This window comes from Myiozetetes cayanensis, unplaced genomic scaffold (genome assembly GCF_022539395.1).
Source record: "Myiozetetes cayanensis isolate MyiCay16 unplaced genomic scaffold, myiCay2020 scf365, whole genome shotgun sequence".
Classification (NCBI taxonomy): Eukaryota; Metazoa; Chordata; class Aves; order Passeriformes; family Tyrannidae; genus Myiozetetes; species Myiozetetes cayanensis.
The window spans coordinates 1-25,335 of NW_026087594.1; the positions used below are offsets into that span (position 1 = coordinate 1).

The following is a 25,335-nucleotide window of genomic DNA, read 5'->3' on the forward strand; positions in this document are numbered from 1 at the left end:
AAACCCATCACTGAACCCACCAGGATCTTCCTGAACCCCCAAAACCCATCACTGAACCCACCAGGAACTTCCTGAACCCCAAAATCCATCATTGAACCCACCAGGACCTTCCTGAACCCCAAAACCCCAAAACCCATCACTGAACCCACCAGGACCTTCCTGAACCCCAAAACCCATCACTGAACCCACCAGGAGCTCCCAGAACCCCCCAAAACCAGCCCATAAACCCCTCCCAATTCCCCTCCCCTATTTTTGAGTCTTTTTTGGGGTGTCCCCCCACATTTTCGAGGGTGTATCTTGAGATGCCCCCCCTCCCAATTTTGGGGTGTATTTTGAGACACCCCCCCCCATTTTTGGGGTCCCTTTTGGGTGTCCCCCCCCATTTTTGGGGTGTCCCCCCCCATTTTTGGGGTCCCTTTCGGGGTGTCCCCCCCCATTTTTGGGGTGTCCCCCCCCCATTTTTGGGGTGTCCCCCCCATTTTTGGGGTCCCTTTCAGGGTGTGTCCCCCCCCATTTTTGGGGTGTCCCCCCCTATTTTTGGGGTCCCTTTCGGGGTGTCCCCCCTCATTTTTGATGTCCCTTTTGGGGTGTCCCCCCCCATTTTTGGGGTGTGTCCCCCTCCCATTTTTGGGGTGTCCCCCCCTCATTTTTGGGGTCCCTTTGGGGTGTGTCCCCCCATTTTTGGGGTCCCTTTTGGGGTGTGTCCCCCCCTCATTTTTGGGGTCCCTTTGGGGGTGTGTCCCACTCCATTTTTGGGTGTCCTCCATTTTGGGGTCCCTTTTGTGGTGTCCTCTCATTTCTGAGGTCCATCCCGGGGTGTCTCCCCCCATTTTTGGGGTCCCTTTGGGGTGTCCCCTCCATTTTCGGGGTGTCCCCTATTTCGGGTCCTTTGGGGTGTCCTCCCATTTTGGGGACTCTTTGGGGTGTCCCCCCATTTTTGGGGCGTCCCCCCATTTCTAGAGGTCCATCCCGGGGTGTCCCCCATTTTGGAGTCCCTTTTTGGGTGTGTCCCACCTCATTTTTGGGGCGTGTCCCTCTCATTTTTGGGGTGTCCCCCATTTTGGGGACCCTTTTGGGGTGTCCTCCCATTTTTGGGGCGTCCCCCCATTTCTGAGGTCCATCCTGGGTGTCTCCCCATTTTTGGGGTCCCTTTTGGGGTGTCCCCTGCTTTTCGGCCCCCTCACCGCGCGGCCAGGAAGAGGACGCAGCTGACGGCCAGGTAGGCGAGGAGCATGAAGAGCCACACGGCCGGCGAGAAGGGTCTAGGAAGGAGAATACCCCGGCTTGCGGCCCTGGGGGACACGGCGTGAGACCCCGCGGTGGCACCGGCCCCGGGGACCCCAAACACCCCCAAACCCCCTAAACCCCCTACCATGTGGACAGCGGTAGAGGATGCTGATGCCCAGGGTCATGAAGGGCTTGGAGAAGTCGATCACCTTCTCCCGCTCGGCCGTGATGGTGAAGGCGGCCACGGCCAGGTCGGCTTTCTGGGAGATTTTTGGGGGTAGGGTCGAAAATGAGGGTCCACAACCCCCTGCAATGGCAGTGACAACCCCAAACTGCCCTCCCACCCCCCCACCCGAGGTCCTGCGCCTGCTCCCCTAAAAACCACGTGGGATGTTCCCGTGGGGTTGTGGAAACCCCCAAAATCCCATCCTACAGCACCCAAACTGCCCCCAAATCCCACCTACAACCCCAAACCCTCCCCAAATCCCACCCTGCAGCCCCAAACCACCCCAACCCCCAAATCCCACCCTACAGCCCCCAAACCACCCCTAAATCTCACCCCTAAATCCCACCCCTACAGCTCCCAAACCCCCATATCCCACCCTACAGCCCCCAAACCACCCCAACCCCCAAAGCCCCATCCTACAGCCCCCAAACCCCTGAAATCCCACCCCTACAGCCCCCAAACCCCCTACAGCCCCAGGACTCACCCTATTGATGAGCTCTCCCACCATGCCGGTCCAGGAGCCGTTGGGCTCGGGCGCCCCGTACAGCCCGTCCCCAAACTGACCCCAAACCCCATCCTACAGACCCCAAACCCCATCCTACAGCCCCCTAAACCCCATCCTACAGCCCCCAAACTCCCATCCTACAGCCCCCAAACCCCCATCCTACAGACCCCAAACCCCATCCTCACACACCCCAAACTCCCCAAACCCCACCCTACAGACCCTAAACCCCATCCTACGGACCCCAAACCCCATCCTACAGACCCCAAACCCCCATACTGACCCCAAACCCCCCAAATCCTCCTCCCAAACGTACCCTATTGATGAGCTCTCCCACCATGCCGGTCCAGGAGCCGTTGGGCTCGGGGCCCCATTACAGCCCGTCCCCCAAACCGACCCCAAACCCCATCCTACAGCCCCCAAACCCCCAAACTGACCCCAAACCCCATCCTACAGACCCCAAACCCCATCCTACAGCCCCCAAACCACCCAAACCGACCCCAAACCCCATCCTACAGCCCCCAAACCCCCAAACCCCCTAGGACTCACCCTATTGATGAGCTTCTCCCACCATGCCGGTCCAGGAGCCGCTGGGCTCGGGGCCCTACACAGCCCGTCCCCCCAAACCGACTCCCAAACCCCATCCTACAGCCCCCAAACCCCATCCTACAGACCCCAAATCCTCCCCAAACGTACCCTATTGATGAGCTCTCCCACCATGCCGGTCCAGGAGCCGTTGGGCTCTGGCGCCCTGCACAGCCCGTCCTCCAAACCGACCCCAAACCCCATCCTACAGCCCCCAAACCCCATCCTACAGACCCCAAACCCCATCCTAGGACTCACCCTATTGATGAGCTCTCCCACCATGCCGGTCCAGGAGCCGTTGGGCTCGGGGGCCCCGTACAGCCCGTCCTCCACCAGGCGCAGCTGGAAGCGGAACTTGAGCAGCCGGGCGAGCTCCCTCAGCATGTCCACGCAGAACCCCTCGTAGCGCTCGCCCCCCGCGCCCCCCACGCGCATCACGCACGGGTTCTCCTCGGGGACACCCAGAGGAGACCCCATTGAGACCCCAAGTGAGACCTAAATGGATCCAAATGGAGACCCCAAATGGGGACCCCAATGGAGACCCCAATGGATCCAATGGAGACCCCAATGGAGATCCCAAATGGAGACCCCAAAGGGAGACCCCAATGGGAGGTCCACGCAGAACCCCTCGTAGCGCTCGCGCCCCGCGCCCCCCACGCGCATCACGTACGGGTTCTCCTGCGGGGACACCCCAGAGGAGACCCCATTGGAGATCCCAATGGAGATCCCATTGGAGACCCCAATGGAGACCCCAATGGAGACCCCAAAAGGGAGATCCCAATGGGAGACCCCATTGGAGACCCCAAATGGAGACCCCATTGGAGATCCCAATGGAGACCCCAAAGGGAGACCCCATTGGAGATCCCAATGGAGACCCCAAAGGGAGATCCCAAATGGGGAACCCCAATGGAGACCCCAATGGAGACCCCAATGTATCCAATGGAGATCCCAAATGGAGACCCCAAAAGGGCGATCCCAATGGGAGGTCCACGCAGAACCCCTCGTAGCGCTCGCCCCCCGCGCCCCCCACGCGCATCACGTACGGGTTCTCCTGCGGGGGGATCCCAGAGGAGACCCCATTGGAGATCCCATTGGAGACCCCAAAGGAGACCCCAAATGGATCCAATGGAGACCCCAAAGGAGACCCCAAATGGAGACCCCAAATGGAGACCCCAATGGAGACCCCATTGGAGATCCCAAATGGGGAACCCAATGGAGACCCCAAATGGAGATCCCAAAGGAGATCCCATTGGAGATCCCATTGGAGACCCCATTGGAGACCCCATTGGAGATCCCAAATGGAGACCCCATTGGAGACCCCAAATGGAGACCCCATTGGAGACCCCAAATGGAGACCTCATTGGAGATCCCAAATAGGGAACCCAAATGGAGACCCCAATGGAGATCCCAAATGGAGACCCCAATGAAAATCAATCCCCCCCAGTCCCCTCCCAGTCCCTCCCAGTGCCCACCAGGATGGTGGTGATGATGAGGGTTTTGTTCTCCAGTCCCTCCCAGTCCCTCCCAGTGCCTCCCAGTGCTCCCAGTGCCCACCAGGATGGTGGTGATGATGAGGGTTTTGTTCTCCAGTCCCTCCCAGTCCCTCCCAGTCCCTCCCAGTGCTTCCCAGTGCCCACCAGGATGGTGGTGATGATGAGGGTTTTGTTCTCCAGTCCCTCCCAGTCCCTCCCAGTCCCTCCCAGTGCTCCCAGTGCTCACTAGGATGGTGGTGATGATGAGGGTTTGTTCTCCAGTCCTCCCAGTCCTCCCAGTGTCTCCCAGTGCTCCCAGTGCCCACCAGGATGGTGGTGATGATGAGGGTTTTGTTCTCCAGTCCCTCCCAGTCCCTCCCAGTGCCTCCCAGTGCTCCCAGTGCCCACCAGGATGGTGGTGATGATGATGGGTTTTGTCTCTCCAGTCCTCCCAGTCTCCCAGTCTCCCAGTGCCCAGGATGTGATGTGAGGGTTTTTCTCCAGTCCTCCCAGTCCTCCCAGTGCTCCCAGGTGTCAGTGCCACCAGGATGGTGGTGATGATGAGGGTTTTGTTCTCCAGTCCCTCCCAGTCCCTCCCAGTGCCTCCCAGTGCTCCCAGTGCCCACCAGGATGGTGGTGATGATGAGGGTTTTGTTCTCCAGTCCCTCCCAGTCCCCTCCCAGTGCTCCCAGTGCTCCCAGTGCCCACCAGGATGGTGGTGATGATGAGGGTTTTGTTCTCCAGTCCCTCCCAGTCCCTCCCAGTGCCTCCCAGTGCTCCCAGTGCCCACCAGGATGGTGGTGATGATGAGGTTTTGTTCTCCAGTCCCTCCCAGTCCCTCCCAGTGCCTCCCAGTGCTCCCAGTGCCCACCAGGATGGTGGTGATGATGAGGGTTTTGTTCTCCAGTCCCTCCCAGTCCCTCCCAGTGCCTCCCAGTGCTCCCAGTGCCCACCAGGATGGTGGTGATGATGAGGGTTTTGTTCTCCAGTCCCTCCCAGTCCCTCCCAGTGCCTCCCAGTGCTCCCAGTGCCCACCAGGATGGTGGTGATGATGAGGGTTTTGTTCTCCAGTCCCTCCCAGTCCCTCCCAGTGCCTCCCAGTGCTCCCAGTGCCCACCAGGATGGTGGTGATGATGAGGTTTTGTTCTCCAGTCCCTCCCAGTCCCTCCCAGTGCTCCCAGTGCTCCCAGTGCCCACCAGGATGGTGGTGATGATGAGGGTTTTGTTCTCCAGGCTCTCCCAGTCCCTCCCAGTCCCTCCCAGTGCCTCCCAGTGCTCCCAGTGCCCACCAGGATGGTGGTGATGATGAGGGTTTTGTTCTCCAGTCCCTCCCAGTCCCTCCCAGTGCTCCCAGTGTTCCCAGTGCCCACCAGGATGGTGGTGATGATGAGGTTTTGTTCTCCAGGCTCTCCCGAGTCCCTCCCAGTCCCTCCCGAGTGCCTCCCAGTGCTCCCAGTGCCCACCAGGATGGTGGTGATGATGAGGGTTTTGTTCTCCAGGCTCTCCGAGCTGTTCAGCCCCAGCGTGGCCTCGTCCATGGCCAGGGTGTGGTTGGAGAACCAGACCCCCACCTGAGGGGGCGGGGCCTCAGGAAAGGGGCGGGGCCATGGGAAAGGGGGTGTGGTCTCGTGAGAGGGGGTGGCCTCGAGGAAGGGGGGCGGGGCTTGGGGAAAGGGTGGGGAGTGGGGAGGGGGCCACAAGGGGAGCTCTGGGGGTCACTCTGGGGGTCCTGGGGGTGTCCTTGGGATCCCGTGGGTCAGTGGGGGTCCCGTGGGTGTCCTGGGGGTCCCATGTGGGTCACTCTGGGGTCCCGTGGGTCACTCTGGGGGTCCCACGGGAGTCACTCTGGGGGGTCACTCTGGGGGTCACTCTGGGGGTCCTGGTGGTCCCTGAGGGTCACTCTGGGGGGGTTAATCTGGGAGGTCCCGCAGGGGTCCCTGGAGGTCCCGGGGTCCGTGGGTCACTCTGGGGTCCCTGGGGGTCCCGTGGGTGTCCCTGGGGTCCCGTGGGTCACCCTGGGGGTCCCGTGGGGCTGTGGGGGTCCCGGGGGTCACCCTGGGGGTCCCGTGGGTCAGTGGGTGTCCGTGGGGGTCCCTGGGGGTCCCGTGGCTCAGTGGGGGTCCCGTGGGGGTCCGTGGGGTCCCGTGGCTCAGTGGGGGTCCGGGGGTCACTCTGGGGTCCCGTGGCTCAAGTGGGGTCCGTGGGGCTGTGGGGTCCCCGTGGGTCACTCCAGAGGTCCCAGGGGTCCGTGGGGGTCCCGTGGGGCTGTTGGTGTCCCTGGGTGTCCCTGGGGTCCCGTGGGTGTCCCTGGGGGTCCCGAGGGTCGCTCTGGGGGTCCCGTGGGGCTGTGGGTCCGTGGGGTCCCGTGGGTCAGTGGGTGTCCGTGAGGGTCCCGTGAGGGTCCCGAGGGGCTGTGAGTGTCCCTGGGTGTCCCTGGGGTCCCGGAGTCGCTCTGGGGTCCGTGGGGCTGTAGGGGTCCCGTGGGGTCCCGTGGGTCACTCAGGGGGGGTCCGTGGGGTCCCCGTGGGAGTCCCCGAGGGCTGCGCCTCGCCCCACCTCTCTGGTGCCGTCGCGGCCCTTCTCGAGCACGCGCAGGCTGTAATTCGTTCTCTGCCCTTTGCTGTTGAACTCCACGCGCCCCGTCAGACCCTCGTGCTCCACCTGGGGGGACAGGGGGATGGGGGACCCCCAGAGACCCCCCCAAATCCCCACAGACCCCCCCAAATCCCCACAGACCCCTCAGGGACCCCCAAATCCCCACAGACCCCCAGATCCCCAGAGACCCCCAAATCTCCACGCGCCCGTCAGACCCTCGTGCTCCACCTGCGGGGGACAGGATGGGGACCCCAGAGACCCCCCAAATCCCCACAGACCCCTCCAAATCCCCACAGGCCCCCCCAGATCCCCACAGACCTCAGGGACCCCCCAAATCCCCCCCCAAATCCCCCCAAATCCCCCCAGACCCTCAGGGACCCCCAATCCCCGCGCGCCCGTCAGCCCCTCGTGCTCCACCTGGGGACAGGGGGATGGGGACCCTAGAGACCACCCAGGGACCCCCCAAACCCCACAGACTCCCACAAATCCCCCAAATCCCCAAGACCCTCAGGGACCCCCTAAAACCCCACAGACCCCGTCAGCCCTCGATGCTCCACCTGGGGGAAATGGGGGATGGGGACCCCAGAGACCCCCAAATCATGGGGAACCCCAGGGACCCCCAAATCCCCAGAGACCCCCGAGATCCCCACAGACCCCAGATCCCACAGACCCCCCAATCCCTACAGACCCCATCAGCCCTCGTGCTCCACCTGGAGAAGCGGGGACAGGGGGACCCAGAGACCCCCAAATCAAGGGGGACCCCAGAGACCCCCAGAGACCCCCAAATCCCCCGGAGCCCCAGGACCCCAAATCCCCCAAATCCCCACGCGCCCGTCAGCCCCTCGCACTCCACCTGCGGGGACAGGGATGAGAGATCCCAGAGACCCCCAGAGCCCCCCCACAACTCCCACAGACCCCCAGAGACCGAAATCCCCACAGACCTCCCCCTATGCCCATCATGCCTCCTGGGGGCAGGGGGATTGGGGACCCCCGGGGGTGTTATTTTTGTGGTCCCCCCTGGGGATTTTGGGGTGTTTTTGGGGCCCCCCCCATCTCACCATTCTCAGGTGTCCCCCCCATGATTTTGGGGTTATTTTGGGGCCCCCGGAGATTTTGGGAATGCTTTAGGGGTCCCCATCTCACCATTCTCAGGTGTCCCCCCCTGGTGATTTTGGGGTTATTTTGGGGCACCCCCTGGTGATTTTTGGGGTGTTTTGGGGTGTTTTGGGGTGTTTTGGGGTGTTTTTGGGTCCCCAGCTCACCATTCTCAGGTGTCCCCCTGGTGATTTTTGGGTGTTTTGGGGTGTTTTTGGGCCCCCCCCCGGTGATTTTTGGGGTGTTTTGGGGTGTTTTTGGGGCCCCCCCCGGTGATTTTTGGGGTGGTTTTGGGTGTTTTTGGGGTGTTTTTGGGGGTGCTCACCATTCTCAGGTAGTTCATCAGGCTGGTGCCGTGGGGCCCAAACTCCGGGCGGCAAGAAGCTAAGGGGCACCCGATCTCCTGGGAGCGGTTCAGCTCCACGCCCGCCACCACCACGTGAACCGCATCGAACAGGAGGGCAGCCGAGAGCTGGGGGGGATTGTCAGCTTTGGGACCCCCAAATCCACCCCCTGACCCCCCAAACCCATCCCCTGACCCCAAAATCCACCCCCTGTCACTCCTCCGATCTCCTGGGAGCGGTTCAGCTCCTCACCGGCCCCCACCACCACGTGCACGGCATCAAAGAGGAGGGCTGCTGAGAGCTGGGAGGTAATTGAGCTTTGGGACCCCTAAATCCACTCCTGACCCCCAAACCCATCCCCTGACCCCCAAACCCATCCCCTGTCACCCCCCGATCTCCTGGGAGCGGTTCAGCTCCCTCACGGCCCCCACCACCACGTGAACAGCGTCAAAGAGCAGGGCAGCCGAGAGCTGGGGGGGTAATTTGGGATTGGGGGCACTCTGAACCCCAAATGAATCCTCTGACCCCCAAAATCCACCCCCAGACACCCCCAGGTTTCCCTCCCGGATTTGGATTTTCCCTGGTGGGTTTGAGGTCTCCCTTTGGGATCTGGGGTTTCCCGGGTGAATTTTTTGGGGTTTCTCTCCCAGATTTGGGGTCTCCCCTCACCGCAGGGCCAGGATAAGGCCCCAGGTCGCAGCTCGCCCTCCAGGACATGTCGGGGTTTCCCTTTGGGGTTTGGGGTCTCCCTTTGGGATTTGGGGTTTTCCTTTGGGGTTTGGGGTTTCCCGGGTGGATTTTTTGGGGTTTCTCTCAGGTTTTTGGGGTCTCCCCTCACCGCAGGGCCGGGGTAGGGCCCCAGGTCGCAGCTCTCCCTCCAGGACATGTTGGGGTTTCCCTTTGGGGTTTGGGGTCTCCCTTTGGGATCTGGGTTTCCTAGGTGGATTTTTTTGGGGTTTCTCTCCCAGATTTGGGGTTTCTCTCAGGTTTTTGGGGTTTCTCTCAGGTTTTTGGGGTCTCCCCTCACCGCAGGGCCGGGGTAGGGCCCCAGGTCGCAGCTCTCCCTCCAGGACATGTCGGGGTTTCCCTTTGGGGTTTGGGGTCTCCCTTTGGGATCTGGGTTTCCCGGGTGGATTTTTTGGGGTTTCTCTCCCAGATTTGGGGTTTCTCTCAGGTTTTTGGGGTCTCCCCTCACCGCAGGACCAGGATAAGGCCCCAGGTCGCAGCTCTCCCTCCAGGACATGTTGAGGCTCCGCACGAACTCCCCGTAGAACCGGTGGCTCGTGTTGAACATCGAGAACCCCAGCACGGTGGCCGGGGGGGAGGGGAGCGACTCCAGGTGCAGCAGGGGGAAGTCCTGGGGTCAAACAGGAGTCACATGGGGGTCATTGGGGTCAGTCTGGGGTCATTGGGGTCATTGGGGTCACTCAGGGGTCATTGGGGTCACACAGAGGTCACTGGGAAGGGGGGGAGGGGAGCGACTCCAGGTGCAGCAGGGGGAAGTCCTGGGGTCAAACAGGGGTCATTGGGGTCACTCTGGGGTCATTGGAGTCAGTCTGGGGTCATTGGGGTCACTCTGGGGTCAGTTGGAGGTCACGGGGTCATACAGGGTCAGGGGTCACCCTGGGGTCACTCGGGGTCAGGGTCACCCCGGGGTCACCCTGGGGTCAGTCGGGGTTACTCAGGGGTCACCCTGGGGTCACTCAGGGGTCAGGGGTCACCCCGGGGTCACTCAGGGTTGGGGTCACCCCGGGTCACTCGGGGTCACTCAGGGTCAGGGTCACCGAGGTCACCCTGGGTCACTCTAGGGTCATTCAGGGGTCAGGGTCACCCCGAGGTCACTCAGGGTCAGGGTCAGGGTCAGGGCTCACCATGGTGGTCAGGATGTATTTGTAGAACGTCGACATCATCCCCAGCCCGAGGCCTGGGGAGGGGGATTGAGGGGTGTCCCCCCAAAAACCCCTGAAATCACCCCCAAATCCCTCCAAACCCCCCAAATCCCCCAAATCCCCCAAATCCTCCCCCAAACTCCTCCAAATCCCCCTCAAATTCCCCAAACCCTCCAAATCCCTCAAATCCCCCCCTAAACCCTCCAAATCCCCCCTCAACTCCCCCCCCCTCAAACCCCCTCAAACTCCCTCCCCGGCTCCCCCAAGCTCCCCAGACCCTCCCAAACCCCTTGAAAACCCCCTCAGACCCCCACACAAACCCCAAATCCCCCCCAAATCCCCCTAAATCCCTCCAGATCTCCCCCACCCAAACCTCCCCCAAAGTCCCCCCCAAACTCCCCATAAATCCCCATAAACCCCCATAAACCCCCAATAAATCCCTCATAAACCCCCAAACCTTGGCCAGCACCAGCCCAGCCAGTGCTGGCGGGGCCGTCGATGACGATGGTGGGCACTTTGTCACACCCCAAACCCCCATAAACCCCCATCAAATCCCCCAAACCCCCATAAATCCCCCAAACCTTGGCCAGGACCCCCCAGAATCCCCCAAACCTTGGCCAGGACGAGCCCTGCGATGGCAGCGGGGCCGTCGATGACGATGGTGGGCACTTTGTCACCCCCAAACCCCCCATAAATCCCCCCCAGGACCCTCCAAACCCCCCTAGGACCCCCCAAACCTTGGCCAGCACCAGCCCAGCCGTGCTGGCGGGGCCGTCGATGACGATGGTGGGCACTTTGTCGTCCCGGATCTCCTTGAGCAGCGGGGTCGGGTCCTGCTCCCCGTCCAGGACCCGCACAGAGAGCGACTCCCGGGAGATCAGGAACTGCCTCACCAGCTCCTCGAGGCGCAGCAGGCCTGGGGGACCCCAAAATCCGCAAAAATCACCCCAAAATCCGCAAAAATCAACGCAAAATCCGGCCCTGGGACCCCCAAATCCAACTACAGCACCCCAAAATCCCCCCCGACTCCCGGGAGATCAGGAACTGCCTCACCAGCTCCTCCAGCCTCAGCAGGCCTGGGGGACCCCAAAATCCGCAAAAATCACCCCAAAATCCACCAAAATCACCCCAAAATCCATCCCTGGAACCCCCAAATCCCCCCCGACTCCCGGGAGATCAGGAACTGCCTCACCAGCTCCTCGAGGCGCAGCAGGCCTGGGGGACCCCAAAATCCGCCAAAATCACCCCAAAATCCACCAAAATCACCCCCAAATCCCCCCCGACTCCTGGGAGATCAGGAACTGCCTCACCAGCTCCTCCAGCCTCAGCAGGCCTGGGGGACCCCAAAATCCACAAAAATCACCCCAAAATCTGGCCCTGGGACCCCAAAATCTGCAAAAATCACCCCAAAATCCCCCCAAACCCCCCCAACTCCCCCCCGACTCCCGGGAGATCAGGAACTGCCCCCCAGCTCCTCCAGCCTCAGCAGGACTGGGGGCAGGTCTGAGACCCCCAAATTCATCCCTGGGACCCCCAAATCCAAACCCAGGACCCCCAAAGCCCCCCCAGCTTGCAGGAGAGCAGGAACTGCCCCCTGAGACCCCCAAATCCTTGTCCAGGACCCCAAACCACCCCCCAGATCCCCTCCCATCGCCCCAACCCCCAAACCCTCTCCCAACCTCCCCCAACCCCCCAAATCCCACCCAAACCCCTCAAAATCCCCCCCAACCCCTCAAAATTCCCCCAAATCCCACCCAAATCCCACCCAAACCCCCTCCCATCACCCCAAACCCCCTTAAACACTCCTCCCCGTGCCCCCAAAATCCCCCCCAAATCCTCTCCCATCCCCATTAAACCCCTTCCCACCCCCTCAAACCCCCAAATCCCCCAAAACCTCCCAAAGCCCCCTAAATCCCCACCCCCAAATCCCCCCAGCTCCCCAAATCCCCCTACACTCGGGCCTGGCGCAGATGAGGGAGGCGGGGGGGCGCGAGGCTCTCAGGAGCCCCCAGGGCCCCCAAATCCCCTAAATCCCCCTGAAACCCCCCAAATCCCCCCAGCCCCCCAGCCCCCCAAATCCCCCTACACTCGGGCCTGGCGCAGATGAGGGAGGCGGGGGGGCGCGGAGGCTCTCAGGAGCTCCCAGGGCCCCGCTGACGTCCTCGTTGCTGGGGTAGAGGCTGAGCTGAGGCCAGGCGGAGCAGGGGGCCGGGGGCGTCCTCGGGGCCCACCCGGATGTGGGGATCTGAAATTGGGGGTTTGGGGTCATTAGAGTCACAGGGGGTCATTTGGGTCACGAGGGCGTCCTCGGGCCCACCCGGATGTGGGGATCTGAAATTGGGGGTTTGGGGTCATTGGGGGTCATTGGGGGTCATTTGGGGTCATTGGGGCGTCTCGGGACCCACCCGGATGTGGGGGATCTGAAATGGGGGTTATTTGGGTTATTGGGGTCATTTGGGGTCATTTGGGGTCATTGGGGCGTCCTCGGGGCCCACCCAGATGTGGAGGATCTGAAATTGGGGGTTTGGGGTCATTGGGGGTTTGGGGTCATTGGGAGTCCCAGGGGGTCATTTGGGGTCACGGAGGGAGTTTGGGGTCATTGGGGAATTATTGAGTCACTAGAGCGTCCTCGGGCCCACCCGGATATGGGGATCTGGAAATTTGGAGTCATTTGGGGTCATTTAGGGTCATTGAGGCGTCCTCGGGGCCCACCCGGATGGGGGGGATCTGAAATGGGGGGAGATTGGGGGGCTTTGGGGTCATTGGGGGTCATTTGGGGTCATTGGGGGGTTATTGGGGTCACTGGGGGCTTATTGGGGTCACAGTGGGGCCACAGGGGGTGCCGGGGGGTGTTTTGGGGTGTTTTAGGGCAGTTTTGGGGGTCCCTCACCTCTTTCTCCCCGCAGATGTGGCTGACCGTGGTGGGTGGGTTTGGGGGTTTTTGGGGGTTTTGGGTGTTTTTGGGGTGTTTTTGGGGTGTTCTCACCTCTTTCTCCCCCGCAGATGTGGCTGACCGTGGGGGTGGGTTTGGGGTCCGGGAGGTTGGGGTTTGGGGGTTTTTAGGGTGTTTTTGGGGTATTTAGGGGTGTTTTTGGGGTATTTTGGGGTGTTTTTGGGTGTTCTCACCTCCTTCTCCCACAGATGTGGCTGACCGTGGGGGGTGGGTTTGGGGGTCCCGGGGAGGTTGGGGGTTTTTGGGGGTGGTTTGGGGTGGGTTTTAGGGGTGTTTTTGGGGTATTTTGGGGTATTTTTGGTCAGTTTTGGGGTGTTCTCACCTCCTTCTCCCCGCAGATGTGGCTGACCGTGAGGGGGTGGGTTTGGGGATTTTGGGGTGCTTCGGGTATTTTTGGTCAGTTTTGGGGTGTTTTGGGGTGTTCTCACCTCTTTCTCCCCGCAGATGTGGCTGACCGTGGCCGCAGCCGCCGGGCTCGCCGCCGGGCCCAGCACCGAGACCACCCCCTTGGGCAGGATCTGACACACTGGGGAGGGGGCACGACTGGGGGCTGGAAACCCCGGGACCACCCAGACCCCCCAGTCCCGCCCAGTCCCACCCAGTCCATCCCAGTGCCTCCCAGTGCCTCCCAGTGCCTCCCAGTCCTCTCCCCAGGGCCCCACTCCCATCCTGGGACCCCTCGGGACCCCCCAGAAATTCCCTGGGAACACCCAGGACCCCCCAGTGCCCCCATTCTACCCCAATCCCCCTCCCAGTCTCTCCCAGTCCCTCCCCATTCCCCCCAGTATAACCCAGTCCCCCAAATCCCCTCCCAGTGCCCCCACTCCCTCCCAGTGCCCTCCAGTCCCCCCCAGTGCCCTCCTAGCCTCTCCCCTCCCACTCCCCCAAACCCCTAAACACCTCCCAGTCCCCTCCCAGTGCCCCCCAATCCCCTCCCAGTCCCTCCCAACCCCCCCAGTCCCTCCCAGTGCCCCCAGTCCCCCCGAACCTCCCCCTAATCCCCTCCCAATCCTCCCCACAGTCCCACCCAGTCCCTCCCAGTCCCCTCCCAGTGTCCCCCAACCCACCCAGAAACCCCCCAAACACCCCCAATCCTCTCCCAGTCCTCCCCGTGCCTCACTGGTGTCGGTGGTCTCGTACTGGCTGTCCCGGGGCAGCTCTGAACACATCGACCTCGAGCCGGGCCGGGGTCTCCCCGGGCCATTGACGTGTTCCCGGGCCAGGGCCAGGGCCAGGCGCTCCCCTGCCCGCAGCCCCCTGCTCGTCCAGGATGGCGGCTGGGGCAACGGGGGTCAGATCCCAAAACTCCCCCAAAAACCCTGACCCCAAAACCCCTCAAAAAAACCTGAACCCAAAAACCCCCCAGAGACCCCAAACCCCCAGAGACCCCAAACCCCCAGAGACCCCAAACCCACCCAGAGACCCTCCCCGATCAACCCCAGAACCCCCCCCGCCTGCAGCCCCCCTGCTCGTCCAGGATGGCGGCTGGGGGCACGGGGGCTCAGATCCCAAACCCCCCAAAAAACCCTGACCCCAAAAAACCCCTCCTGAAAAAACCTGACCTAAAAACCCCCCAGAGACCCCAAACCCACTCCACAGAACCCCCTGCCCGCAGCCCCCTGTCTGTCCAGGATGGCGGCTGGGGCACATGGGGCCAGACCCCAAAACCCCCCTGAAAAAAATCCTGACCCCAAACCCCCCCAGAGACCCCAGCCCCCCAAGACCCCCAACCCCCAAATCTCCCACCCCGACCCCCTGTGCCCCCAATCTCACCCAGACCCCCGAGCCTCCCCAAATCTCACCCCCTGACCCCTGTGACCCCCTCCGACCCCCGGGACCCCTGTGACCCCCTCAGCCCCCAGCCCCCCAAATCTCCCACCCCGACCCCTGTGACCCCCTCGACACCTGTGACCCCCTGTGCCCCCGTGACCCCCTAGACTTCCTCCCCGCCCCCCTCTCACCCATCCGCAGCGCGGGGCCCGGAGTCCCTCGGGGCGGCGGCGCCCACGAAGAGGAGCAGGAGCAGCGTGGGGCGGGGGCAGCATCGCCTCTCCTCATGGGGTCCAGCTGCGGCACCGCCGCCTGCGACCCCCCACCCCCAGGGCGTCAGTGACCACCCCAAAATCCCACTCGGGACCCCCAAAACCCACCCGGGACCCCCAAACCCACCTGGGACCCCCGGGACCCCAAAATCCACTCCGGGACCCCCCACCCCCAGGGCGTCAGCGACCACCCCAAAATACAGTGGGACCCCAAAAACTCCACCTGGGACCCCCAAAATCCCACCTGGGACCCTCCCCCCAGGGCGTCAGTGACCACCCAAAAACACAGTGGGACGCCCAAAACCCATCTGGGAACCCTAGAATCCCACCTGGGACCCCCTGACCCCCACCCCCAGGGCGTCAGTGACCACCCCAAAAACACAGAGAGGACCCCCAAACCCCCTGGGACCCCCTGGGACCCCAAAATCCTCCTCCGGGACCCCCCCACCCCCAGGGCGTCAGTGACCACCCCAAAATACAGTGGGACCCCAAAACCCACCTGGGACCCCAAAATCCCACCTGAGGATCCCCTGGGACCCCCCACCCCCAGGGCGTCAGTGGCCACCCCCAAAATCCCACTCGGGACCCCCAAAACCCACCTGGGACCCCCAAATCCCACCCCAAACCCCCCAACAGTCCCATGAATTTGGGGCGTCCCCAGGGGTCCTGGGTGGTTTGGGGGTCCTGGGGTCTCCTGGAGTTTGGGGTCCCCTGAAGGGGCCGGGATTTGGGGCTCTTTTGAGGGGGGTCCTGGAGCTTGGGGGGTCCCTGGGGTGGGGGTTTAGGGGGATCTCCTCCCAATCCCTCCTGGGATTTTGGGGTCCTGGGTTGGAGGATCCCGGGGGTCCCTGAGGGGTCCCTGGGGGTCCTGGTGCTTGAGGGTGGGGTCCTGGGGGTCCCCATCCCCAATCCCTCCCGGGATTTTGGGGTTCCTGGGATTTTGGGGGTCCTGGGGTTTGGGGGTCCTGGGGTTCCTGGGGTCCTGGTGCTCGGGAGGGGGTCCTGGGGGTCCTCTGCCCCAACCCCTCCCCCGCAGCCTCCCCAAAAGTGTCCTGGTAACTGCTGCCATGGCACGGCTCCGGCTCCAGTGGATGCTGTGGCTGCCTTGGCAACGGAGGGGGAGGGGTGAAGGACCAGGGGCGACCCCTCCCCACCCACCGGTGCTTCCCACCCACCCCCCCCCCACTCAGGACCCCCTAAACCTGCCCCTTCCTCCCCCCCCAATCCCCGGAGCCTCCGGGACCCCCTAAAAACGACCCCAAAAATCAACCCCTAAAAATCAACCCCTAAAAATCAACCCCAAAATCAACCCCCAAAATCAACCCTAAAAATCAACCCCTAAAATCAACCCTTAAAAATCAACCCCAAAAATCAACCCCAAAAATTAACCCCTAAAAATCAACCCCCAAAAAACCCCCAAAAACCTCCCAAAACCTGGCCCCCCCACCCCCCAAAATTCAACCCGGGGACCCCCAGGCCTGCTCCCTCCCCCACGCCCTGGTTTGGGACCCCAAAATTGGGATTCGGGGGAAAATGGGATCGACGGATCGGATCGGGGAGGGCGGTGGGAATCTGGGAGGGGGGAAGCAGGGGAGACCGGGAATGGGAACCGGAATGGGGATGGATCCGGGACCGGATTTGGGGACCGGATTTGGGATCGGACCGGGAATGGCGCCGGAACGGGGAGGGGTCCCGGGAACGGGGAGAGGGCGGGGGGGATGGATCGGGAATCGAGGGATGGATCCAGGACCGGGAATCGGTACCGGAATGGGGGACGGACCCGGGAATGGGGACCGGGGGATGAATCCTGGAATCGCGGGCCGGGAACGGGGAATTGGGGCTCGGGAATTGGGGATCAGGAATTGGGGCTCGGGAATTGGGGCTCGGGAATTCGGGATCGGAAATTGGGGCTCGGGAATTCGGGATCGGTACCGGGAATGAGGACGGAGGCCCGGGCCGGGGCCCGGAGCGGCGATGGATCCGGGAGCCGGGAATGGACCCGGGAGCCGGGAATGGACCCGGGAGCCGAGAATGGATCCGGGAGCCGGGAATGGGGCCGGGAGCCGGGAATGGGATCGCGGGGATGGATCCCCGCACCGGAAACCGGGGGCCGGGAGCGGGGCCGGGAGCGGGGCTGGATCAACGGGAGGGATCCCGGGAAAGGATCCCGGGGAAGGATCCGCCGGATGGATCCCCTCGATCGATCCCGGGAGCGGCGGCGCCGGGACCGGCGGCGGGAACCGGGAATTGGGAACCGGGAATTGGGAGCCGGGAATTGGGAACCGGGAATTGGGAGCCGGGAATTCGGAACCGGGCGTGGAGCTGCGGACCGGGAACCGGGATGGAAACCGGGATTGGGAGCGGGGCCCGCGGGGGGATCCCGGGAATGGGAACCGGGAATGGGAACCGGGAATGGGAACCGGGAATGAGAACCGGGAATGGCGGCGGATGCCGGGGATGGATCCGGGAACGGGGGGGAAGGGGCTGGAAAACGGCACTGGGAACCGGGAGCGGGGCTGGATCCGGGGGGTGGATCCGGGGATTGGATCCCGGTACCGGATCCCGGTGCCGACAGCGGGGATGGAACCGGGGGCTGGATCCGGGGGCTGGATCCGGGGGATGGATCCAGGGGATGGATCCTGGGGTGGCACCGGGATCGGGGCCCGGGGATGGGACGAGGGGGGCCCGATCCCGATCCCGGGGCTGGATCCCGGTACCGGTGGGGAGAAGGGGGGCTAAATCCCAAATCCCGGTCCCCGATCCCAAATCCCGGTCCCCGATCCCAAATCCCGGTCCCGGGGTAACCGGGTGACCCCCTTACTCCCACCCCCTTTCCCACGTCCCCCCACATTCCTGCTGCCCTCCCCCCCGATTTTCCTGGTGTGTCCCCTCCGTCCTCCCCGCCCCTCCCCTCCCGGCCCCCTGGAGCCTCCAGACCTCCCGGCCCCCCGGGTCACTCACGAGGCCGCGCGGTTGCCGCAGCTCCCGGCCCGGGGGCGGATTTTTGGGGGGTCGAGCGGCGTCTCCTCTGCCCGGCGCGGCGTTGGGAGGGGGCTGGATTTGGGGGGCGGAGGGGGGCAGGGTTCGGGCCCCCTGGTCTCGCGGCCTCGCGGCTCCAGCGGCGGCCGAGGGAGGAGGGGGTCGGTGGGGGGTCGGGGGAGTTTGGGGGTGGGGGAGTCCTGGGGCTCCCCGGGAAGCGAGGGAGGGTTGGGGGTTGAAGGGGAGGGGGCTGGGACCCCCAAAGCGGCTCTCCGAGCCCCCTCCCCCAAATATCCCCCCTCCCCAGGATGGTTCTGGGCCGGGGGCTTTTGGGGAGGGGGAGGAACCCCCCCACGGGGTGGGCTCTGTCCGGGGGCGGGGCTGGAGGAGTGGGCGTGACCGGGTGGGCGTGGCCATGGGGGTTAAACAGCCAATGGGAGGAGAGAGGGCGTGGTCAGATGGGGAGAGGGGGCGGGGACAAAGGGGGAGTGGTTCTTTCACCCAATCAGAGCGCGGGGGCGTGTCGGGATGGGGGCGTGGCTACAGAGAGTGACAGGGGCTGTCAGCCAATGAGCGCCGAGGGGGTGTGGCCACATAGGAGGAGAAGCCAGAAACAGCCAACCAGGGATGGGGGGCGTGGTCAGGGATGAGGGGCGTGTCCCAGACAGCCAATGAGGACTGTGGGGCGTGGTCACGTTCATTATAATGAGGGGGTGTGGCCTGACAGTGAAGGGACCAATGGGGAGCGCGGGGGCGGAGATCGAAGGAGGAGGGGCTTGCAGTGACAGACAGCGATGGGCGGGGCTAATCTGGGTGATTGACAGCTCGGGGGAGGGGCCAAACAGCCCCAAAACTTCCCCCTGGGGGGGTCTTTGCCCTCCCCCTCCTCCCCCACCCCAAAAGACATTTTTGGGTCCAGTTTTTCACTTTTTAATGAATCAGGAATCGCCCTCCCCCGCCCCTCCCCCCACCCAAATTCGGGGGGCAACGACCCTCCCCCCACCCGAATTTGGGGACAACGACCTGGGGGCCAGAATGAGGATTTCCACTGGGACCCCCAAAATGACGGGGACGGGGTTGAGAAGACACGGGGAGATTTGGGGGTGATGGGGACACGGGGAGGTCCCAAATACCCCCAGGAAAGGCCTGAGACCCCCACAGGGTTTGATCTGGGGGGTCCCAAGTGACCCCAGGGGGGTCCCTGGACCCCAAAAAAGGGGAGAGCCCCCCCCTCTTACCTCACACCCCCCCCTCCCCCCGGGGGGGTCCCGGGGCCATCCCGAGGGGCTCCTGCTCTGGGGGGTCCCCAGGGGGGGCCGAGGCTGCTCTGGGGGGCTCAGAGACCCCCGGGAGGGAGCCCCCAACCCCCGGGGGGCTCCTCCTTCAGCCCCTCCCGGGGGGCCCTGACCCCAAATCCAGCCCCTCCTGCACCAGGACGGTCCCTGAGGCCCCCTCAGGGGTCCCTGACCCCAAATCCAGGCCCTCCTGCACCAGGACTGTCCCTGAGGCCCCCTCAGGGGTCCCTGACCCCAAATCCAGCCCCTCCTGCACCAGGACGGTCCCTGAGGCCCCCTCAGGGGTCCCTGACCCCAAATCCAGCCCCTCCTGCACCAGGACGGTCCCTGAGGCCACCTCAGGGGTCTCCTGGACCAGGACGGCCCCTGAGGCCACCTCAGGGGTCTCCTGGACCAGGACAGTCCCTGCCCCCACCCCGGGGGTCCCTGACCCCAAATCCAGGCCCTCCTGGACCAGGACGGTCCCTGACGCCACCTCAGGGTCTCCTGACCAGGACGGTCCCTGCCACCACCCCGGGGGTCTCCTGGACCAGGACAACCCCAGACACCCCTCCGAGGTCCCCCTGCACCAGGACAGTCCCAGATCCCATCCCAACATTCCCTGACCCTGTTCCAACGTTCCCTGACCCCATCCCAGGATTCTCCTGGATCAGAACAGTCCCTGACCCCATGCCGGGGTTCTCCTGCACCAGGACAGTCCCAGACCCCATCCCAGGGCTCTCCTGGATCAGAACAGTCCCAGATCCCGTTCCAAGGCTCCCTGACCCCATCCCAACATTCCCTGACCCCACCCCAGGGCTCTCCTGCACCAGGATGGTTCCTGACCCCACCCCGGGGCTCTCCTGGATTAGAACATTCCCTGACCCCACCCCAACATTCCCTGACCCCATCCCGGGGCTCTCCTGCACCAGAACGGTCCCAGACCCCACCCCAACATTCCCAGACCCCATCCCGGTGTTCTCCTGCACCAGGACGCCCCCAGCCCCCGTCCCGGGGTTCCCGGTGCCCCCCTCCCCGCTCCCCTCCCCCGGGACGCCCTCGTGGCGGTGGCTCTTGCGGTGCTTCCAGAGGTTGGAGAAGCTGCGGTAGCTCTTGCCGCAGTGGGCGCAGCCGTAGGGGCGCTCCCCGGTGTGGATGCGCCGGTGCTCGGCCAGGCGCACGGCGATGGCGAAGCTCTTGCCGCAGTCGGGGCAGCGGAAGGGGCGCTCCCCGGTGTGCAGGCGCCGGTGGTCCTTGAGGTGTGTGGACTGGCGGAAGGCCTTGCCGCAGTCGGGGCAGGGGTAGGGCCGCTCGCCGGTGTGGATGCGCCGGTGCACCTGCAGCGAGGTCTCGGTGCTGAACAGCTTGCGGCACTCGCCGCACTCGAAGCTCTTGGGGCCCTTGGGCCGCGCCCGCGCCGGGCCCGGCGCCGCCTCCGGGGCGTCGTCCCCCTTGTCCTGGGGGTCCTGGGGTCCTGGGGTCCCGGGGCGCTGGGGCAGGTGCAGGCGCCGTAGGCGCGGAGCCGCGCGCCGTGCCCGCCTTGCGCCCGCACACCCCGCACTCGGAGCGGCGGCCGGCGCGGGCGCGGCACCGGTGCTCGGCCAGGCGGGCGGGCGAGGCGAAGGCGGCGCCGCAGCCCGGGCACAGCAGGGGCTGCCCCCCGGCGTGGCCCACCAGCAGGTGCACGTCGAGCAGGCGGCGCAGCAGGAAGGAGCGGCCGCACTGCGGGCACTTGTAGGGGTACTCTCCGGCGTGCAGGGCGCGGTGCAGCCGCAGGCGGTGCGGGCGCGGGAAGCGCAGGCCGCAGTCGGCGCAGCGGTGCGGGAGGCGCCGCAGGTGCACGGCCAGGTGCTGGCGCAGCGTGGAGCTCTGGGCGAAGCGCTTGCGGCACAGCTCGCACTCGAAGGGCCGCTCGCCCGAGTGCACCAGGCGGTGCCGCCGCAGGTTGGCGCGGCTGTGGAAGCCGCGGCCGCACTCGCGGCACGGGAAGGGCCGCTCGCCCGTGTGGGTGCGGGCGTGGCTGCGCAGGTGCGACGACTTCTTGAAGCTCTTGCCGCAGGCGCCGCAGCGGTGCCGCCGCTCCGCCCGGTGCACGAAGCGCCGGTGCCGCGCCAGCGCCGCCGCGCCGGGAACGCCTTGGGGCACAGCCCGCAGGGCAGCGGCTCCGCCGGCGCCTCGCCCGGGGCCGCCCCTTCCTCCTCCCCCTCCTCCTCCTCCTCCTCCTCCTCCTCCCCGCCGCGCTCGTCACCGGCGGGTCCCGGCGGCGCGGCGGGCGCGGCCCCGCCGTGGGAGCGGCGGTGGTAGAGGAACTTGGTCATGCTGGCGAAGGCCTTGCCGCAGGCGCAGCGGTGCGGGGCGGCGGCGCCGTGGTGGGCGCGCCGGTGCGAGCCCAGCGCGGCCTCGGTGTCGAGCGCGGCGCCGCACTCGAGGCACAGGAAGCGGCAGTCGCGGGCGTGCGCCTCGTGGTGCTGGCGCAGCGCGGCGGGGCTGGGCAGGACGCGGCTGCACAGCGGGCACTGCCAGCGGCCCAGGCGGTGGCAGCGCAGGTGGGAGCGCAGCGCCCGCGCCGACGGCAGCGGCTGCCGGCACTCGGGGCACCGGAACTCCGGCGGCTCCGCCGGGCGCGCCGGCTCCGGCACCGCCGCCGGTCACCGCGGGGCTGGGAGGGGGCGGCCAGGTGGGTCACCTGGTGCTCCAGGAAGTCCTTGGGGCTCTGGAAGAGCTGCAGGCACTCCCCGCACTCGTAGAGCAGCAGCTGCAGCGCTGGCCGCCCTCGCCGAGCCCCCCCCTCCGCCCCCCGGCAGCGGCACCGGCAGCACCGCCAGCGGCACCGGCAGCGCCTCCGGCCCGGGCTCGGCGCCGTCCTCGGGCTTGCGGTACGAGTGCTCCACGTCCACCCGCGCCTGGCCCTGCCCCTGGGCGTGGTTCTGGGCGTGGCCCTGGCCCTGGGTGTGTCCCTGGGTGTGTCCCTGGGCGTGTCCCTGGGCGCGGTGGCCCTGCCCCTGGGCGTGTCCCTGGGCGCGGTGGCCCTGCCGGTGCGCCAGCCACGCGTCCTGGCTCTGGAAGAGCGCGCGGCACTCGGGGCACTCGAAGTGGATGCCGGCGGCGCCGCCGGTGACGTTGGTGAGGTTGTTGGTGACATTGTTGGTGACACTGGTGGTGGCACCGGCGGCCTTGGCGCCCGGCTCGGCCCCCAGCAGCTTGAGGTGCAGCTCCTGGTGCTCGAGCAGCTGCCCCGGCGTCACCAGCAGGGCCCCGCACTCCAGGCACTGGTACTGGCTGGGCTCGGGCTCCGCCAGCAGCTCCAGGTGGGCTCGGGGGGCTCCTGGGGGCGCCCCCGGGGCAGGGGGGGCGCCCGGGGGGGGCCCCAGGTGGTGCTGGTGGTGCAGCAGGGCCTCCTCCAGAGAGGGGGACTGGTGGGAGCACTCGGAGCACACGTAGCGGTGCTCCAGCACCAGCAGCGTCTCTCCGGCAGGGACATCGCTGGGGGCACCAGAGGGGCCAGGGGGCAGGTGGGGGGCTCAGGGAGGCAGGGGACAGCGGGGGGTCAGGGGGTCAGGGGGCAGCAGGGGGTCAGAGGGCAGCAGGGGGTCAGAGGGCAGCAGGGGGGCAGGGGGCAGCAAGGGGTCAGGGGATGGCAGGGGGGTCAGGGGGCAGGGGGGTCAGGGGATGGCAGGGGGGTCAGGGGATGGCGGGGGGTCAGGGGACGACAGGGGGCAGGGGGGCAGCGGGGGTCAGGGGACAGTGGGGAGGTCAGGGGGCAGTGGGGGTCAGGGGATGGCAGGGGGTGAGGGGACAGTGGGGGGTCAGGGGACATTGGGGGTTGAGGGGAACGAGAGGGGGATCAGAGACCAAAAAAAAAATAAAATAAAAAAATAAAATAAAAGGGAAAAAAAAAAAAAGTAAGGAAAAAAGGAGGGGAAAAAAAAAAAAGAGAGGGGGGGAGGGAAAAAGGAAACAGGATCGGGAGAAGTGGAGAGAGAAATAAATGGAAGCGAAGAGGAAAAATGAGGAGAAAGAGAAGGAGAAAAGAAGAAAAATTTAAAAAGGATACTAAAAAAGAAGAAAAAGGGGAAAGGGGGGGGGGAGCAGACCCAGACCCTCAAATCCCCCCAAACCCCTCCTCGGACCCCTCAACCCCCCCAGATCTCCGCAAATCTCCCCAAAATCCCCCCCTCCAGACCCCTCAACCCTCCCAAATCCCCTCAAATCGCCCCAATCCCCCCAGGACCCCCCAACTCCCCCAGATTCCCCCAAATCTCCCTGAACTCCCTCCCAGACGCCCCCAAATCCCCTTCAATCCTCCCCCAAATCCCCAGATCACCCCAAATCACCCCAAACCCCCAAATTCCTCCCAAATTCCCAAAATCCCCAAAATCCCCGCCCCTCCCCCTGTTTCACCTCCGGCCTCTCCGTCGTTCCCGCGGCTTCGGCTCTGCCCCTCTCCCCACCCCGCAACAACCCGCCCTCTGATTGGCCGTCTCTCCTCCTGTCAATCCTCGACCCGACCAATCAGCGAGCGGCAATGGCCGCGCCGCCATCTTGGGAACGGGAGGAACCAACTCCGCGGGGGAGGTTTATTTTTGGGGGGATTGAGGGTTTTTGGGGAGGGAGGAGGGGGGGCACAAATTTAAGGGAATTTCATGAAAAATTGGGGGGTTTGGGGGGTTCGGAGAGGCTAAAAGAGGGGTTTGGGGGGATTGGGATGTACCAAGTGAGGGGGGGTCTGGGAGGTACCAAAGGGATTTTGGGGGGGTTGGGAGGTACCAAAATGATTTTGGGGGGGTCTGGAAGGTACCAAAGGGATTTTAGGGGGGTTGGGAGGTACCAAAAGGGTTTTTGGGGGGGTCTGGGAGATACCAAAGGGATTTTGGGTGGGTCTGGATTGTTCCAGTGGGATTTTGGGGGGGTCTGGATTGTTCCAGTGGGATTTTGGGGGGGTCTGGATCCTTCCAAAGGGATTTCGGGGGGCGGAGGAGGATTCTCGGAGCCGTTTGCGGGTGTTTGGTTGAAGTTTTTGGTTTTATTGTTTCTCTGTTCCCGTCGGACGATTCTCGGGGCCGGAAAAGGCGGAAAAACGGGAATTAAAAAAAAAACTCCCAAACAATGACAAAACCCCCCAAAAAAACCAACGAGGACGAAGAAAAAGGGGAAGAAAAAATGACAAAAAATCCCCAAAAATGAAAAACCCCCCAAAAATGAAAAAAAACCCAAAAAACGAAACCCCCAAAAAAACAAAACCCCCAAAAAATGAAACCCCCCAAAAATGAAACCCCCAAAAAATGAAACCCCACAAACACGAACGGGGCACGAAAAGGGGCGGGGCCAAAGGGGGCGAGGCCGGAGTGGGTGGGGCTGAGGGAGGGAGAGGGAGGGGCTAAAGGTGGGGGGGACAGGGTGGGACAAAAGGGAGGAGCCACAGAGAGAGGGCGGGGCCAAAGGGAAGTGGGAGGGGCTGTGAAAAAAGGGTGGGGTTAAAGGGAAGGGGGAGGGGTTATGGAAAGGGTGTGGCTGGGAGAAGGGGCGGGGCTAAAAGGAAAAGGGCGAGAATGAGGAGAAAGGGGAGGGGCTAAAGGGAAGGGGTGGGGTTACAAAGGGGAGGGACCAAGGGAAGGAGGGGCCAAGGGAATGGGAGGGGCAGATACAGAAGGCGGGGCCATGGGGAGATTTGGGTATAAAGGGGAGGGGTTGCAGAAAGGGGCGGAGCCAAAAAGGAGAGGAGGGGTTATGGAGAAAGGGGCAGGGCTAAATAAAAAAGGGGTGGGGCATTGGAAAAGGGGAGGGGCTTCACAAGGTGGGAGGGGCTGGGAGAGGGGCGTGGTCAATGAAAAGGGGCAGGGCCATGATGGGGTGGGGCCACAGGAGGGCGTGGCCTCACACAGGGGCGTGGCCAAGGGGCTGGGCGGGCCAAGGCGTCAAAAATAAACCCTTTGGGGGTTTGGGGGGGTTTTATAGAAATTTCCCTTTTTTTTGGTTTTTATTTGCCCTTTTCCAGCTTTTTTTTTTTCTGTTTTGTTTTTTTTTTTTTAATTATTCTTTTTATATTTTGGTTTTTCCTCCCCAATTTTGGGGCATTTTTTGAGGTTTTGGGGTTGTTTTTTTTTATTTTTTAACTGATTCTGGTTGGTACAAACGAGGGCGGCGGGGGTCTT

The 25,335-nt window shown here is 64.1% G+C and overlaps 2 protein-coding genes and 1 long non-coding RNA gene across 4 annotated transcripts; 1 reads left to right on the forward strand and 2 right to left on the reverse strand.

The window, feature by feature from the left end:
* Window positions 1-1,184: 1,184 nt before the first annotated feature.
* LOC126646678 (glutamate receptor ionotropic, kainate 5-like) lies at window positions 1,185-14,933 on the reverse strand (the record flags this gene model as incomplete). The annotated part of the gene is made up of 15 exons (XM_050328154.1): window positions 14,850-14,933; window positions 14,009-14,165; window positions 13,317-13,414; window positions 12,327-12,355; window positions 11,889-11,932; window positions 10,673-10,851; window positions 10,498-10,564; window positions 9,918-9,970; window positions 9,242-9,403; window positions 8,028-8,174; window positions 6,569-6,673; window positions 5,476-5,583; window positions 2,799-2,990; window positions 1,357-1,487; window positions 1,185-1,262 (listed from the first exon to the last, which is right to left on the reverse strand). Coding segments are annotated over exons 1-15 (1,634 nt in total), but the record flags the coding sequence as incomplete, so codon positions are not given.
* On the forward strand, window positions 4,023-5,244 carry LOC126646679 (uncharacterized). 2 transcript variants are annotated; one of them, XR_007630367.1, is made up of 3 exons: window positions 4,023-4,116; window positions 4,824-4,905; window positions 5,151-5,244. It is a non-coding gene; the product is annotated as an uncharacterized LOC126646679 (long non-coding RNA). The 2 variants fall into 2 exon arrangements; XR_007630368.1 differs by lacking the exon at window positions 4,023-4,116 and adding an exon at window positions 4,567-4,660.
* Window positions 14,934-19,031: 4,098 nt separating the features above from the next.
* On the reverse strand, window positions 19,032-23,724 carry LOC126646681 (zinc finger protein 574-like). Its single transcript, XM_050328155.1, is given in 6 exon segments — window positions 19,032-19,679; window positions 19,717-20,625; window positions 20,627-21,378; window positions 21,432-21,827; window positions 21,870-22,666; window positions 23,585-23,724. Coding segments are annotated over 6 exon segments (3,381 nt in total). The 3' UTR covers window positions 19,032-19,292.
* Window positions 23,725-25,335: the final 1,611 nt, after the last annotated feature.